Source organism: Lacerta agilis, chromosome 17, assembly GCF_009819535.1.
Source record: "Lacerta agilis isolate rLacAgi1 chromosome 17, rLacAgi1.pri, whole genome shotgun sequence".
NCBI lineage: Eukaryota > Metazoa > Chordata > Lepidosauria > Squamata > Lacertidae > Lacerta > Lacerta agilis.
The window spans coordinates 18,410,749-18,427,498 of NC_046328.1; the positions used below are offsets into that span (position 1 = coordinate 18,410,749).

Consider the following 16,750-nt stretch of genomic DNA (forward strand, 5'->3'; position numbering starts at 1 on the left):
CACATTAATTCTATAACCAAACCATTCTGGGAACACCCACACACAGCTGCAGCAGTATTTTATTTAGTCATTGGACTGAGTGAAGGATTCTGACTGCTCTTAAACTGGGGCTGGGGAGGGAGAAAGGGGGCTCCCAGAGCAGCTTACAAATATCAATCCCACCAACAGTTAGCACCCTCAATATTACGGTCTAAGAGACACAACACAAAAGGCAAAAGGGGCAGGAAGGGAAAAAGAGAGATGAAAATCATCACAAACAGTTCTGTCATTCCACCAATCCCTACTTAGTAGAAGCCTTGAAAAATATGGCAGTTACAATTTTCTCCAAGGAGATGTACCAAAACATGTATTATTGCATAATTTGAGATTCCAAGAATTCTGCTAGCGATATTTCAGTCTTCTGTAAAGGGATATATGGAGTCCTATGAGATCTGGAGGGCCATAGGGTCAACACGCCCCCGCCCCCCCCAGTATAGGGGGTGTGATCCTATCCAAACATTACATCTCAACCTGCTTCCTCTAGTGGACAGATCAGGATGAATTTGCACTCTCCCACCACCTTAAGAGCAGAGACAGCAGCAAGAGACCTGGGCATATGAAGCATTTCACATCTTTTATTTGGGAGGGTGGGAAATTAAGGTCCTAACCTGGCTCTACTGGGAGAAGCATTTTTTAGTTAAGGTATTCTCCCAGCCTCCTTCTCCGGGCTTGCTCCTTTTTAATCGTACAACCACCCTGTGAGGTAGGTGAGGCTGAAAGAGCACAAACACACACCCCAGCAAACTTGAGGGCTGGTGACAGAATTTGAACCTGGCCCTCTCTAGTCCAAACTCAATCTTCTAGCCTCAACAACACACTGGCTGTCCAAAGTAGTTCTGAATATGCACTGGCCATGGATGCATTGGGAATGCCAAGTCAGTGCTTCAAAGCTCCCCACTCTCTCTGCACCTCAGTCTCTGCTTGTATATGAGCTGCCATTTTACAGTCAATGACAACTGCCTCAAGAAGGGTGGGGGAGCAGTGTGTGCCAAGTATGAACTCCTCCAAAATTCACAGGCGAGCTTTAACAGCAGGTTCATCCGCAGCTCCAAAGTGACACCCACCCACCCTTTTCGCAAAAGCGAGAGATTTTCCCATTCCTCCTGTAGGAAGGAGATTCTGAAGGGAGCCAGATAAAGCTGCTTATCTGACAATGCTTAAGCCAAGTGCACATCAATGCGCAGAAATCCTGTGCTTGAATGGAACAACCAGTTTTGCAGCAGACAAGAATCTGGCATGGCTTGACGGAAACGGAACAGCAAGATCCTGGAGCCTGGAATAGCTGCCAGAGATTCATTCCCTACAGATTCTAAAAGCACTGGGCCTTCTTCTAACCCACTTCATGTAGCTGGTGCCTGCTAAACTTCTATTACTGGTGGTGGTGGAGCAGATAATACATCTAAGCCATGTTTCTTCCTAACTATCAAGGCCTAGCTGAGCCTACATGCTCAGGCCCATGCTTCACTAGATAGGAAGCTGCCAAATACAGGGTCAGACCATCTAGTTCAGTGTTGTTTACACTGACTGGCAGTGGCTCTCCCAAATTTCAGGCAGGGGATCCTCCCAGCCCTACCAAGAGATGCTGAGGATTGCGCCTGGGACCCTCTGCATGCCAAGCAGAAGCTCTACCAGATCCATCAGGCCAGCCCAATTTCCACAGTGCCATTGAATGCTGATGAACAAAGGCAAATTTTGCCCAACCACTTCAGTAGAGTTACAGGTGGGTAGCCGTGTTGGTCTGCCATAGTCGAAACAAAATAGAAAATTCTTTCCAGTAGCACCTTAGAGACCAACTGAGTCTCTAAGTTGGTCTACTCAGTTGGTCTCTAAGGTGCTACTGGAAATAATTTTCTATTTTGTTTCCACTTCAGTAGAGGTTATTCAAATCTCCCTAGCATCTTTTATACAGTGGTACCTCCAGTTGCAAACAGGATCCGTTCCGGAGGTCCGGCTGTATCCCAAAGTTTTCTCAACCGGAGAGACCGCTTCTGCGCATGCGGCAGTAGACCGCTTCTGCGCATGCGCAAGCTGCGAAACACTTCCAGGTTTGCTGCTTTCACAACCCGAAGTTTGCGTTCCATTGTATATAACTGTAATGTATGCGTGAAGAAGCTTGTTAGTTAAACTGATTAGGCAGGTATGCCAAAAGGTGGGGTGTACTTTGTGCTTTAAACACAACATTGTGCACCAAAGTAATTCAAACTTTAATAACTTAAGAAGCACAACTTGTGAGTCATGTTCAAGTTATGCAAAGCATATAATGTCCAGTGGCAAAGCTCCTGGCAGTGATCGGCAGAGCTGCCCTGAAGTCTCTGGCTGCCACTGGCTCAGCTGCTCTGACTCTTAAGAGGTCTTGCTGAGCTGCTCTTACCCTAGAGAAGCAGGGCACATGGATGGGCCTAGGAAAGGAGATGTAAGCAGCAAGAATATCGGAAAAGAAGGCCTCAGAGGAAATGGTCAGAATGAGGGCAGAGGGGAGAAAAACAGAGGAAGGAGTTGGAGTTGGAAAACTAGGAGGCCACATAAGTCAGCTTAAGAGGTGAGGAGTCAAAGGATATAGTAAATCCCCAGCCGGTTGTTCTGACCGCAGGCCAACAACACAATGAAGTTTGGAACACTTCAACCACCAGCATAATAAACCACCTCCTGCTAGCCAACTGCTCTCAACCATACCCATCTCAGAACATGAGAAAAACGCTTCAAGCTTTTTACTCTGAAAGGCCTGCCACCAGGCTTAAAATGGACTGTAAACTACACAATGTCCCTTGCCAACTCTTTTAGTCACCAGCTTCTATTCTTAAGTTAAGCCCTAGCGTTCCTATACTCTGGACTCATAAGGCTTTACCCCTTGCTTCCTTCATTCTGATCCACTGTACTCAACAACCCATTTCCCATTTCACTCCTCAGGTTCCTGCTTCCCTCTGCTTCCCTTAACCTACATGTGAGGAGCCTCTGCCCACCCCCGTTGCCCCATATGTTCCTGAACTACAACTCCCATCGGCCCCAGCAAAAAACGGCCAGGGATGATAGGCACTGCAGTTCAGCAATGTGTGGAGGGCCAAAGGCTTTCCATACCTGCCTTAATACCCACACACAGCTTTTTAATGACCAAATATTGGGAAGTGAGAGATTAAAAAAAGCTTCTGCTTCCCCATCAATCATGTACTGGCTTTATTGAAGTGTTTTATAGCTTGATTTACACACTAGATTTGTTCCACTTCTTTGTCAGGAAACAAACCAGCAGCACTGCTTGCTTCATTGCGATAAAACAGCTCTGTTAGAACGTGGCACATCTTAGGTGCAGGCCTCCCCAAGCTAATCACTTTTGCAACAGCATCCCAATCCCACCACTCTGCCTAGTGCAGCATTACTTTAGGAACTACCGGTAGATGGGATTTTAATGTGGAGCAGAGGCCCTGCTTTGACCTAGTTTTAAACCCACAATTCACACACCCCACTTACCCTTCTTTTAAAAAGAAAAAGAAAAAAAGAGCAAACGACCAGATTCATTAGGCTAGATCTTGCTTCTGATGCTATTTGTCAGCACAGAACAGATGAGGATAAGCTGCTAATAAATCCAATTTTTAAAAGACGTGTTATTTACAGGCAAGCTGTACAAGTATTGTCAAAACATACGGCAAGGACAGCTCCCCACATTTTAATTTAAATGACAGATGCCCAGAACCTGACATCTCACTCTGCCCTTAAGAGTGCAGGAAATGGTTTACCCAACTCTGAAGGCATATTAGACCTGCACCATTTGCAAACAACTATTGAGGTAAAAAATGGGTTGTTGCAACTTAGCATGAAGGAAGCTCTGCTTTTCCTCCAAGTTCAGGAGCGTGTTGTCTCAACAATTCTGAGTCAATCTTTCGTAGGTGCGGCCAGTTTTAGGGCTATAATGTCCACTTGCAGCAAAATGATGACTTAATGAGCTTTAACCTAGGCTTTAAAAAATAGCTTCTAGTTAAAGAAGGATTTCTACATGTATTTGGCTCAATCGGAAAAGACCAGTGGCCCATCTAGTCCAGCATCCTGCTCTGGCCAATCAGATGCCCCAATGGGAAGCCTGTCAAGCTGGAACTGAGTGCAACACATCTCTTCCCACCTGGATTCCTGGCAACTGGCATTCAGAGGCATCCTGCCTCCTGACTGTGGAGGGATAACACAGACAAGGTGGTAGAGGGCTCTGGACATCTGCTTTTGGGGGAACTGATACTGTTCTTTTTTAAAAAAATGAGGATATTTAAGAGCTGTCCCACACCCAATTTGCAGGTATGCCCCACCCAGTATGTTTGTATGCAAACATAATATTACATGACATCTCCCCACAAGGAGACCTGCCCCGTCCAGGTCTTATTATTCATTTATTGTCCACGGTGATCTCTCAAGGCTGCATGCCTTTTGCAAAGATATTGCTTAAGTTTATCTCATTTACTGAAAGGGCAGGAAACTTTCTTTCTATTGAAGGCTATACTTTCAAATGTAATCAAGTGGGGGCCACTTGCTGGTAATGGGTGAGGAAAGGTCTGAAGTCTGGGGTGAAATACCTTGCCTTTTTCTCTCTGCCATCCCCCTTTCCTTCCCTCCTCCCTTGAACATAAGAAGAGCCTGCTGGATCAGGCCAGCATCCTTTGCTCACAACGGCCAACCACATGCCTTTCTGGGAAACCCACAAGCAGGACCTGAGCACAAGAGCACTCTCCCCTCCTATGGTTTCCAGCAACTGGTATTCTGAAGCATTATTGCCTGCAGCTAAATGACCAATTGTGTTGCCGATAACTCTGTTTTGCCCCCCAATATAAAGCCTGCCCCTCTAAAATAAATCTAAGCTATGCCCATGTCCCCAGAACGTAACCCTTATGCGAGTTTAAAGTGTCTTGTACTTTGCCTCCTGCAGCAACCTAAAGACAAAAGCAGATGCACAGCCCCAAATAGGCAACTCCCAAATAACAAGCAAAACTAGAAAAACGAAACAAAAACTCTCAATTTTTTTAAGAAGGGGGTCTGGAAAGGCACCTGAATGGGGAAGGTTACATTAAGCAACTTTCAAAGTACCACTCAAAGTGCTTAATGCAGTCTGCAGTCAACCTCCCAGCTGCGGAGGTCTAGGTCTTCCACCGTTTGCCCCCAGGCACCCATCCAAGCAGGATGTATTTGCCTCCTACAGCAGCTGCATCTGTTCTCCCTCTAATCTTTGTTTTTCTGTTCTCTAGCCCCTTTGTCACCATCTTTCCTGGAAATGAGAGACTTTGGACCAAAATAATATTTAAAACTGCAGCAAAATCAGAGTAATCTGGAAAAGGCACCAAACCGCTTCTCGCACATTAACAAGATGTGTATTCTGTGTGCGTGCATATAAATAATGCAGCACGGTCTCTGAATCCAGACCTCAGACCTCTCCCTAGCCATGCCTCCTCCCCAGGCTTCACCTCTCAATGTGTCCTTAAACTGTGATCAATGCTCTTTCATACCTGGATGGGGAGAGGGGTGTGTATAGAACACTTTGATGTTTGCTTGTCTGGAAAACAGTAATGTACAAAAGAAAGAGCCATGTGTTGCTCCAGCCGCTTTTGCCTCTGATCCCATCTATTTTTTACCCCTTTGCCCTGCCCACACCTGTCAGTGGCCCCTGAAAGGTTGCCCATGAGGGAATGCAACCCTCAGGCTGAAAAATGTTTCCCAGCCCCACTGTGGTCAATACAGGGCAATGGCCTGACTCTGCATGGCAACTTCCTAGGTTCTTGACTCGAGCTATGGAATGAAGCACTCCTTTAGCATGCCTCGTGGCATATGCAAAGTGCCTGTAGCTACAGGGCAGTTCATGAAACAAGGATAAGGCAATGAGAATAAGATGAGAGAGTGTAGCTTTCACAACAGCCACTTGCTGCTCACCTGCAGTGTGGAATAACTGCCTTCCTGGTCACCTGGTAAGGGAAGTCTGATAAACAGGAAGAGAGAGACTGTTGTTGGATCATTCAGTTTCCTTTCAGGTGTTGTCGGGTAACAAGCAACACTACAGCATTATGTGTGGGCTAAAGCAGTGTTTTTCAACCACTGTTCCGCGGCACACTAGTGTGCCGCGAGATGTTGCCTGGTGTGCCGTGGGAAAAATTGAAAAATTACTTTATATATAGTCAATATAGGCACAGAGTTAAATTTTTTAACATTTTCTAATGGTGGTGTGCCTCGTGATTTTTTTCATGAAACAAGTGTGCCTTTGCCCAAAAAAGGTTGAAAAACACTGGGCTAAAGGATAGGCTATTAAATGCTTGTAAGCCAAAAATAAGTACCGTAATAGGTTAGGTTTGTGGAATTATCTGCAAGCCTGAGATAGCAGAAGTCTCAGTAACTGTTTGTTCCAAGTCAGTGTTTTCACTTGCAACCTTTGTGCCAGCAACCCAGGAATGTGAAGAGATCTAAAAGCACCACAAACAGAAGGGGGGGGGGCTCTACAAGCCTCTAATCAAACTCTGATAACTGCCACAGAGCCATGAGAAAATAAGTTGGTTTCTTTAGACCTCACAGCTCCAGACAGACTCAGGGCCATTTGAGAGCTTCTGAAATGCTTTTGAAAAGTTTAATGGAAGGTAGGTTAAGATGAAAGAAACCTCATATCATGCTATTTTAAAGCAGAGGTTGGGGCGGCCATCTGTTATGGATGCTTTAGCTGAGATTCCTGCATTGCAGGCGGTTGGACTAGATGACCCTTGGGTCCCTTCCAGCTCGGGGATTCTATGATTTTGTTTCTTTTGAATGGAGCTTTAAATCCATCTATGGCTACCAGGATATTCTGCGTCTCAGATTATTATTGCATTGTTTTGTTTAGAACAGAAACTCCAAGCAAAAATGATCATGATGAAAGTTCCTAAGAGATGCATTTTGCATACAGTTGCCTTGACTCAAATGTTTGTTCCCTCTTTTAATATTTCCTGTAGCTCAGAGATAGAGCACTTTGCATGCAGGGTGTCTCCCAAGTTCAATCCTTGGCATCTCCAGGCAGGGCTGGGAGAGAAACCCACTTGAAGTCCTGGAGAGCTGCTACCTGTCAATGAAGACAATGCTAAGCTAGATGGACCAATGCCCTCACTCAGTATAAGGCAGCTTCCTAGGGGTCTTTCCCTTAAATTGCTACCTGATTTTTTGTTGTTGCCAGTTCCTTAAGAGGTGCAATTTTTGTCATGGCTCCAGCCAGGGAGGAAAACCCCCTCTTCTCATTCATTCCATTTCCAGTGGGGAGAAGTAGAAAGCGGACTCTTATGTTCCAGATCAGGCATCCCCAAACTCGGCCCTCTAGCTGTTTTGACACTACAACTCCCATCATCCCTAGCTAACAGGACCAGTGGTCAGGGATAATGGGAATTGTAGTCCCAAAACAGCTGGAGGGCTGAGTTTGGGGGTGCCTGTTCCAGATTGTCATCATTCAAGAATACTTATGAGATGCACATAGGTTTTCCTGATCACCTTGACCTAAAACTCTTCTTAAGACTGCAAAATAGCCCAGTTAATATTGCCTCCAAACCTCTGATCATACCTTTTGAATTGGTCAGTCAGGACTCAGGGATGGCACCATGCTCCCCAGCTAATGGAGATGCTTCTAAGGTAATGCTGTGCCCATCCACAGTAGTGCAGCAGACTGCACTGTGGAATCCCGATACATCCTAAGGCCCACCCTAGTTGATGTCACTGTTCATATGAGCAGGGGACAGAATCAATCCCTCATGGGGCCTCTGAGCTCAAAGAGGTAGTGGGGGACACAGCACCCAGTTTGGGAGTCACTACCACACTCAGAGCAGCCAAGGTAACAGGGACTAATTTCCCAAATCTCCTTTCATTGTTGCAACTTTTTCTGGGTGTTTTCTGCAGCAGCATAGCCTCCCAGCGAATGAGATTCCTGCTCTCATATATACAACGAAGCAACAATAGGGAGTAGCTCTGGCACCAGCACACTGGAGTAGTGGCTGCTTGCTCTCTCCTTCACTCTCACTTATCTCCTCTGCTACATATTCCAGACACTCCTCCTGCATGTTAAGGAGCTCTCGCAGTCTGGCAAAGGCTCTCATAAAAAGCAACATTCACTCAGTCTGCATATCCTCCAACAGCCCTGAACATCAACCGTTTGCTATGTTTGGGTGGCAAATATTGACTCCTAGTCTCCATGAACTCAACCAGAGAAACCCACACTCCAATCCCTTTAGTCCAAAATACCAGCAATGCTCATCTCAGACATTTCAAGTACTGGTAAGCCTCTTTGACTCAGCATACTGTTTTCTTCCTAAACACACCAGATCTCCTCTCAACACTAGAAACAACTGAATTAAGTCAACTGGGCCCGGTTAACAATGACATAAGGTAGCATGTTCTTAGATACCTCAGTCCATTTGGGGCCACAGTAAGAGCTAACAGGTCTGCTGTGATAGGATGATCAGGCTGTCCAGTTGTGCCCCTGCTCCTTTCAATACAAGGCAGTCAGAAAGTGCTGGACAATATTTCAGAGCTAGGTATATTCACACCAAAAGCAAGTATCCAAGATGTATTTCCTCAATGAAGGCAGTGCCACAATTTTGTTTTTAGTTGCTAGGAAAATACCAGTTTCTCTCCAGCTACCACATTCATTGAGATTCCTACCAGAAGAAGGCAAAGCACAGACAGTGCAGGCACCTTTTAATAAGTGGCAAGATCTAATAATACTGTACAGGCCAATGCTGCAGGCATGAGCGGAAAGGGAAATCAGAGAGATACAAGTTGAGCAACACAAATTCCTCTGCCATCCCATGTCCAACGCCTACACCAGTGGTGGCGAACCTTTTAGAGACCGAGTGCCCAAACTGTAAACCAAAAACCACTTATTTATCACAAAGTGCCCAAACTTGTTGAGCTTTTTTGGGGGAGCTGCCGACCAAAGTTTTGGAGCTTTTTTTGGGGGGGGGGTCGCACAAAACTTGCTTTGCTTTTTGGGGGGGTGCCCCAAAACTACTGAGCTTTTTTGGGGGGAGACAGGGGTATAGCAAGGTAAATTGGTACCCGAGGGCAAAAAAAAAATTGTCACCCCCCCCCAGGCATGGGAAGGTCAGGTGGTACCCAGCAGCATGGGTTGGGGGGGCCATCTGTCAGGGATCTTCATTCTTGCCTCACAGGGGCTTGGACTAGATGACCCCTGGGGGTCCCTTTCAACTCTACAGACCTGATTCTATGGGTTACGTTCAGCCTGGCTGGGCAGGAGGTGGGAAAGGAGGACCTCCTCTCAGGATAGTCCAAAAGCCATGCCTCTTGCCTCCCCCCTTCCCAAAGCCTCTCAGGCAAGAAGGAATGGTTTACAGCAGAGGGGTGAAACACCAACCCTTTGTTATTTCTTCTGTTTATTTCATAAAATTTATATATTGCTTGATTGTAGGAAAAAATGCAAAGCAGTTTTATAGAAATGATAAAACAATGAAATTACCGCTAAAATCTTTACAACTGTGATTTAAACACGCAGAAGGTTAAAACCGCAATAAAACTGACTGAAACAAACTAAAATTGCTACAACTCTTTAAACACTTCCAGGGCCAGCATCAGCTCATGTTCCGGGGGGGGGGGGGGGGGCGCTGTGCACAGATAAAGCTAAAACCACCATGTCTGATCAGCAGCGGTGCGTAATATCTCAAGAGGAAAGGCTCTCAGATTTGAACCTGTTCGAAGCCACAACCGCTTTCTCAAAAGCCCCCCTTTTTTTGCAGATGTGTGGGAAAGGAACTCTGTATGTGCTCAGAGGCATTCTGTTGCTTCTTCATCTTGGAGGACGCACCAGTTGCTCATGGTCAGGGGCCAAGCTTTGTGCAGGGAGAAGAGTGCATGGCTCTGAGAAAATCCACCCGTGTCCATTGTAAGAAATGAAAGGGTACCCCCTGGCATGTGCAGAGGGCTGACTGCTCATCCGGATATGGCAAGGAGGAAACAAAGGCCAATGCCTCCTTGAGTCAGCTTCTCATGTGCACTCAACCTGGTTGGGGTGTGTGTGGACTGGGGAGAGGGAGTCGAGTAGTGCCAGGCCCTCCAGCCCTCTTCAATCAGAGCTCTGCAGAGCCAGTTGCTGCGGGCTGCCAAAATGCAGGCAATATCTGGACCCCTGGAGGGCTGCAGTGGTGCTTCAGGCCTCCTCTTTGCACCCCCTGCCTCCGCGACACCCCAAAAGGCACCCCAGTAGTGGCAGCACTTTTGGGGGAGTGCCCCCCCCCACACAAGCAGACACTTCATTCATGACACAATCCCCTCCTCAATACAGTCTCTCCAACCCCCACCCCACCCCCAGTGGGTTCTTAATTTATTCCCCACATATTGAAATAGAGCAGAATCCACGGGGGGGGGGGGTTATCCTGTGTAAATTCTTGGGAAGGTTGGACGAGGGTACGACTTAGTGTCTGGTGGGAGAGGAAAAGCTACCCCCTCCCCAGTTAGTAATTGCTTCGTTAATGGTTTTTTTTTTTTTCATTTTCAATGTGCTACTTTTATATGCTGCTCTGCAGCAGAAGCAGAATGTTTTTTGTCTTTTATTTTTTAACGAAGCTTTGAGCAAATCTCGCTTCTTTGCAGAACTACAGGAGTTAACCCAACAATCAGGATCAGCCAGCCCTGATTACCTCCGTCCCCCCTCCACCCTCTCACATACACTCTCCTATAAAGAAGAGTCTGCTCATGTCCTCTGTTATTTTGGGGGCACGCACTCTGCACATGCTCTGCGGCTTCCTCTTATTTGCTCTCCTATGTTTTGAGAGCTGTTCTCTACACATGCTCCGGGGCATTCTGTCATTTTTTTCCTTTCACTGATTTGGAAACACTGGGGCATTTTTACTTACTTTGCCTCTGTGTTTCGGGAAGCACACTCTGCACGTGCTCTGGGACACCCTGTTCTTTCCGATTGCTCTCGATGCATTGTTGGGTTGAGGGCTGGGGGGCGGGGGTGAGTTCTGGCGCTGAAAGAGGGCAGCCCCATCACCATCTCTCAGGCGGGTATTCCCCCTCCCCCCCCCCCCGTTTTTGCTCTGTTTCTGTCTGAGCAGACCTGATCCCTTCCTCTGTGCGTTCTCAGTCGGAGAGGCAAGCGAGCGGGCGGTCCGAGGCCGGAGCGAGGGGAGTCCGAGGCAGGAGGGCGCTGGGCTGGTCCTCTCCCCGCTGCCTCGCTATCCCCTCCCTCCCTCCTTCCATCCCTGCCCTCCCTCCGGTGGCGAGACGCGGCTGCATTTTGCATACGCCGAGGCAACGAAGCACGAGGAGTGTGACTGCCTGTTGCTCTGCCGGCCCACGCTTTGCAAAGTCCCTTCCGCTTCCTGCTGGGCTGGGCCCTGGGCGGAACGGGGTGGGCCAGCAAGGAGGGGCCGCTGTGGAAGGTTTTTTGAGCTGGCTCTGGCTGCCTCGCTGATCGCGGGGGTGGGGCCAGCTCCGAGAGTGTCACCCCCCCTCCCAGCCAGGGAAAGCTGCTGGATGAGAGAGCCTGAGAGCAAAAAGCTGAGATCAATCGCCGAACACAATCTCCAGGGACTAGCAAAAAAAAAAAAAAAGTTCAAGGTTTCAACAGCGGACGCAAGCCTGGGGAAAAAACGACAACAGCAGCATGGATGGGCCGATGGTGCGCGTGCCAGCAGTGAGGGCTCTGCGTGCCAACTCTGGCACGCGTGCCATAGGTTCGCCACCACTGGCCTACACTGTCAGTAGATTTTGGATATATTGTGCAAGCTCAGTGCTCCCTCGCAGTATAGCCCCAGTTTACAAGTTCTAATCCGAATTTATGTGGGTTTTTTTTTAATAAACAAAAACAGGGTGTTTTCACTGCTTTAAGCCTACAATCAGGGAGTGCCTCACCCATTCTGTGAAGCTCTTAAGATTTTTTATCTGCCTACTGGCATACTGTTTGAAGGCCACCCACTCCCATTGTTCCAGGGTAGTGAACAGGATGTGTCATTTTCACTTCCTCATTTCCGACAGCAAAAGTGAAATTGACAAGCCCATTTGAAAAAAACAAAAACAAATCCAATTCTGCGGAACTCCTTTACAACCAACCAGGAGCCACCTTCAATCTCAGGCTTCAAAACAGAGCCCACAGCTGTCCCTGGGTGAGCTTCCACCACCAACCTTCTGGTTAACAGCCAGTCACACTGACTCATTATGCTGTAGGAGGTGCTTCTATTTCATACCTTTATCCTTTTCTGCTTCTGCTTCTCCCCTCAGGTGGTCTGAACCATCATATTGCTTGCTGGTGTGTAAAAGTGGCCAAAAGCAGCTTCACTCCATCTTCACTCCATCTAACACCTGCTTTTACCCTGAAAAAGCAGCTAGTTTAAGTGAGGAAATGAGACAGTGGCAGCACCACTGATACACCCCACCCAAGGTCCATTTGCAAACCACTTGTGAGTTACAGCTCACTGAATGAAGCTCAATAGTTTAGGTTCTGCAGTTAAAGGACCCAATGCTCCTATCCTAGGAAGAGGGGGACAAGGCTCAACAGTACTCTTTTCCCCTTCACAGCAAGGCATCTTGTCCCTATAACTCACAAAGGTTGGACATGGCAGGCTACTTACTTGATCACATGTAGCAAAAAACCAAAAAACCAATCACCTCTCCACATGATCAGACAGGGAATCATTTGGGAAGTGGAAAAGACAGCATCTCCACCTCAGCATGCATTCAAGTTTTTAATGTGCCACAAATGACTATACATCCATATGCATTGGCAAGCAGGCTGGTGATCTAAACCAGATGTGAGGAAGCTTTGGCCCTGCAGATGTTGCTGAATGGCAACTCCCACCATCCCTAAAAACTGGCAGTGCTCTCTAGGGCTGATGGGAGTTGTCATTCAGCAACATCTGGAGGTTCAAAGTTCCCCACACCTGATCTAAACAGCCATGACTCCTCCTTCCCCCACCACAGGGGCTTCTGAAGCACCCCTTTGTCCTGAGGGTAGCAGAAAAAGAAGCCGAAAAACAGCTGCTTCAAAAGTCCCCCCCCCCAGTTGCATGTATAATTTTTATTGTCTCGTTTCGTTGTACTAACATTATTGTAAACTGTTTTGCAGGATCCATCTGACAAAAGTATATAAATGCCTTATGGAAATATAATAAATTATCCACGAGTTTAATTGTAAGGCTGGGTTATATTTTAATTGCTAGGTGGCTATAAAAGGAAGGCTGCCCTATGGGAAATATCGCTATCGAGACATGCTTTTTACAGTGTCACGTGGGCAAGTGAACAGTGCCAACTGGCTGGGATGGGCCAGGTGTGTTGGATGCTAGCCAGCTTACCACCTTTCCACAGTGACCCTGCTCTCACCAAAACAGGTATACCTACTCTCACACAAGAGATGTTGGAATGCAATACACGTCTTTTTGCAAGGTGTGCATTAAACATTCCCCAGGCTTGCCCACCCCAGAGTGTCACGGGTTACGTGGCTTCTTCCCCCCACCTTTACTTCAGTTCAGAGGATATCACGCTCTTCAGTTCCAAAAAAAAAAAAAAAATCATGCTGAAGGGAATGTTTCCTCCTGGATCAATTGTCTTCTTTCAGAACAGGGAGGAAGCAGGCCACGGAGTCAAAGCCATACAAAACAAAACAAAACAGTTGCTGCTTCTGTGGCGCAGCAGAAAAAATGCTTTAAACAATCATTAACCTGCCTCACGGTCAACTGAGAGAAGGGTAATTATCCAAGACAACTGCCCAGTGAGACTCCTAACTCAGTATGTCTTTGGACATGATCATCTATGCTTTACAGCAGACCAGCCCCTGAGCTGGAAAATTGCTTTGGGGAAGCCCAGTTCCAGGCTGGCTGAGATAGAGTAAAGGGACACAGAGTGCAACTTAAGGAGCTTACATAAGAAGTCAAAACATCCTACGATGGAGGGCACCCCCTCCAAAACAGTGCATGAATACTTGGGGAAAGAGGTTGATTTCAAGAGGCTCCATATAGCAAGCCCTAGCCTACTGCCACCACCATCCAGTGGAGACTGGGATGAAGGTATCCCAGAGAAGGGGGATTTGGCAATCAAGATCCATTCCCCAAGCCACAACATCTGCATTCCTAAAGCCCGCCTTACTCTGCTACCCTCAGACAAAGTTCCTCTTGACTTCAAAACAAGAATACTCCCTGCACTGCAATTCCCATGTCATCCAGGATCAGAAACAAGGGGGGTGGTTTCACTCTGGTCACCCTCAGGCACTTGTGGCCCAGATGCTCCTAGACTAGGTTCGCTGCCTAAAGCCTCCATCCCTCAGTTGTTTCAATATCTCAGAAGGGCTCTGGTACTGTTAAGAGGGGAAGTCCAGCAGCAACAACTTCTCACTACTGTTGCACTGAGACAATTTCCATTTTTCCTCCACCCCTCACTGGGAAGAACAGGGGAGGCCGCCCCTAAACCTGGCAATCCAAAATCTACACATCCTCCCCATTCCATGCCTTAGTACTTAGTCCCTAAAACAGTTTCCAGACTCAAGAGCGCTAAACAGAGGCAGAGAGAATAAAAAGTGTGAAAACCCAAGGTCATGAAACGTGTCTTCTACTCAAACATACCCTAGGTGTTTTTTGCCTACAACTCCCATCATCCATAGCTAGCAGGACCAGTGGTCATGGATGATGGGAGTTGTAGTCCAACAACATCTGGGGACCCAAGGTTGAGAAACACTGCCTCGGACATCCCAGGGAGGAGCTGGATAGGAGGCTTCAACCAAGTAGCCGTGGCCCTATTTTATTCTGGGCCACAGTGGAGTTTAAAGTAACAAGAGGTCCTCAGAATCCTTTTAATCACACATCCCTCTAAGCCAGGTGATGGGACACATCCCAATCTAGGCAGGCTGGAGCCCTGGCACCTCTCTGAAGGCAACAGACATCTGTAGCCAAAAGCGATATTCTTCAGCCTAGGGTCATCCTCAGACACAATGAGAATCCAACTCTCAAAAGCAAAAGAACCTCTGCCCATGGGAAAAGCTTCCCCCAGCCCATTTGAGGTTACAAAAACAGGCAGCTCTTTGTGCCTTACTTGTACAGTGGTACCTCAGGTTAAGTACTTAATTCGTTCCAGAGGTCCGTTCTTCACCTGAAGCACCACTTTAGCTAATGGGACCTCCTGATGCCACTGCACCGCCAGAGCAGGATTTCTGTTCTTAAGCGGAGTTCTTAACCTGAAGCGTACTTAACCCGAGGTACCACTGTACTACCAAAGCAACTGCTTACCCACCTCTCTTCTGCCTAGAAACAACTTTCAACATGGCCCACAAAAGCAAGAATATCCCTGCCCATGGAAAGAGCACCCCTGGCCATCAGGGTTACACATGCATATAGCTCCCACTGATCATTCTCCCTTCACAGGGCTCCCCGTCAGGTCTCACCCCTCTGGGATGCATACAGCACCCCTCCCCACCCCACGAAAGGAGTGCCCCCTTGCCCTGGCTGCTGGGGATTACAGAAACTGGTTGTCCATCCTCACCCACCCAGCCCGCTAGCAAGACAGGACAATTCCCAGAAAGGCAAGAGTGCTCCTGCCCATGGCAAAAATGCCTCAGCGCCACTGGGCTTACAGAAACTTGCCCTCACCACTCTGGGAAGGAAGACAAGTCAATTTCCCCAAAAAGGCAATGGGGGGTTATAACTCTTGGGTGCAAACCCCAGCCCATTGGAATTGGTGTGTGTGTGTTACAGAAACTTAAGTCACCAGCTGTTCACCCTTGCCCACAGAAAGAGTGCCTCTGCACCACAAACATATAGCTACCACTTGCAGTTTCCCTTCCACAGGGTTTTCCTACCACAGCTCATTCTTGGCACGGAGAGTGCCTCCTGACCATGGCAAGAGTGCCCTGTGCGTGTGAGTGCGGGTGAGAGACAGAAACTTCCACCTACCACCCTCCTCAATAATATAGGATGCCAACTTGAATAAAATATTGGGAGAAGCAAGCCCCACCCCGTATAATCGATCGCATGGTGCTTTGCATGCGCACACCATTCGAAAGGCAATGTCCATCAACTATGGGGGTGGGGCAGGGGCGGCCACCTCAGATATTTTATGGGAGGGGCGGCGACGAAGGAACCTATGCCAATAACAGAGGCAGGCCAATCTCCGGGGAATGGCAACAGTGCCCCTGCGCATGGCGAGAGCGCCTATGCCGCACTACACAGTGGTAGGAACCGGATACCACTTTCCTCTTGATTCTGGCCGGCCATTCCTGGGCTCGAGGCGAGCCCATACCCACCCACTCCCGAAAGAAGCAAGAGTGCCCCTGCCCATAGCAAGAGCGCCCAGCGCGCGCGCACACACACACACACGCCGCCGCCACTCACGGCGCCTCCTGCTCTGCTCCGTCTCCGCCGTCCGCGACGAGGAAGCCGAACTTGTCGACGCGGCGCTCGCCGTCGGAGCTGCTGCTGCCGCCGCCGCCCAACGAGCTCCGCGAGTCCATCTCGCTCGCCGCAGCCGCCGACGCCGCCTCGTCTTCGGCAGCGTCGTCGTCCTCCTCCGCCTCGGCCAGGGGTCCGCGGGGCGCAGAGCCCATGCCGCCGGCCTGAGCAGCGGAGGCAGCCTCCCCGTCGCCGACGCCGCTTCCTCCCGCTCGGCTCTTGGCCATATGCGGCCGCCTCAGCGGGAAGGAAGGGGCGCCGCCATCGGCCGAGACCCACAGTGGATCCGACCGGGCCGCCTCTCCCTCAGCCGATCCGGCCACGCCCATTGGCTGAGCCATCGCTCCCGAGCCCGC

The 16,750-nt window shown here is 48.5% G+C and overlaps 1 protein-coding gene across 1 annotated transcript in view; it reads right to left on the bottom strand.

The window, feature by feature from the left end:
- The window catches only part of TBC1D10A (TBC1 domain family member 10A), a 42,268-nt gene extending 25,518 nt beyond the window's left edge, over positions 1–16,750 (bottom strand). Inside the window, exon 1 of the mRNA XM_033174356.1 lies at positions 16,338–16,750. Within this exon, the coding sequence (XP_033030247.1) occupies positions 16,338–16,735 (398 nt within the window). The 5' untranslated portion in view covers positions 16,736–16,750. The remainder of the gene's footprint in view (positions 1–16,337) is intronic.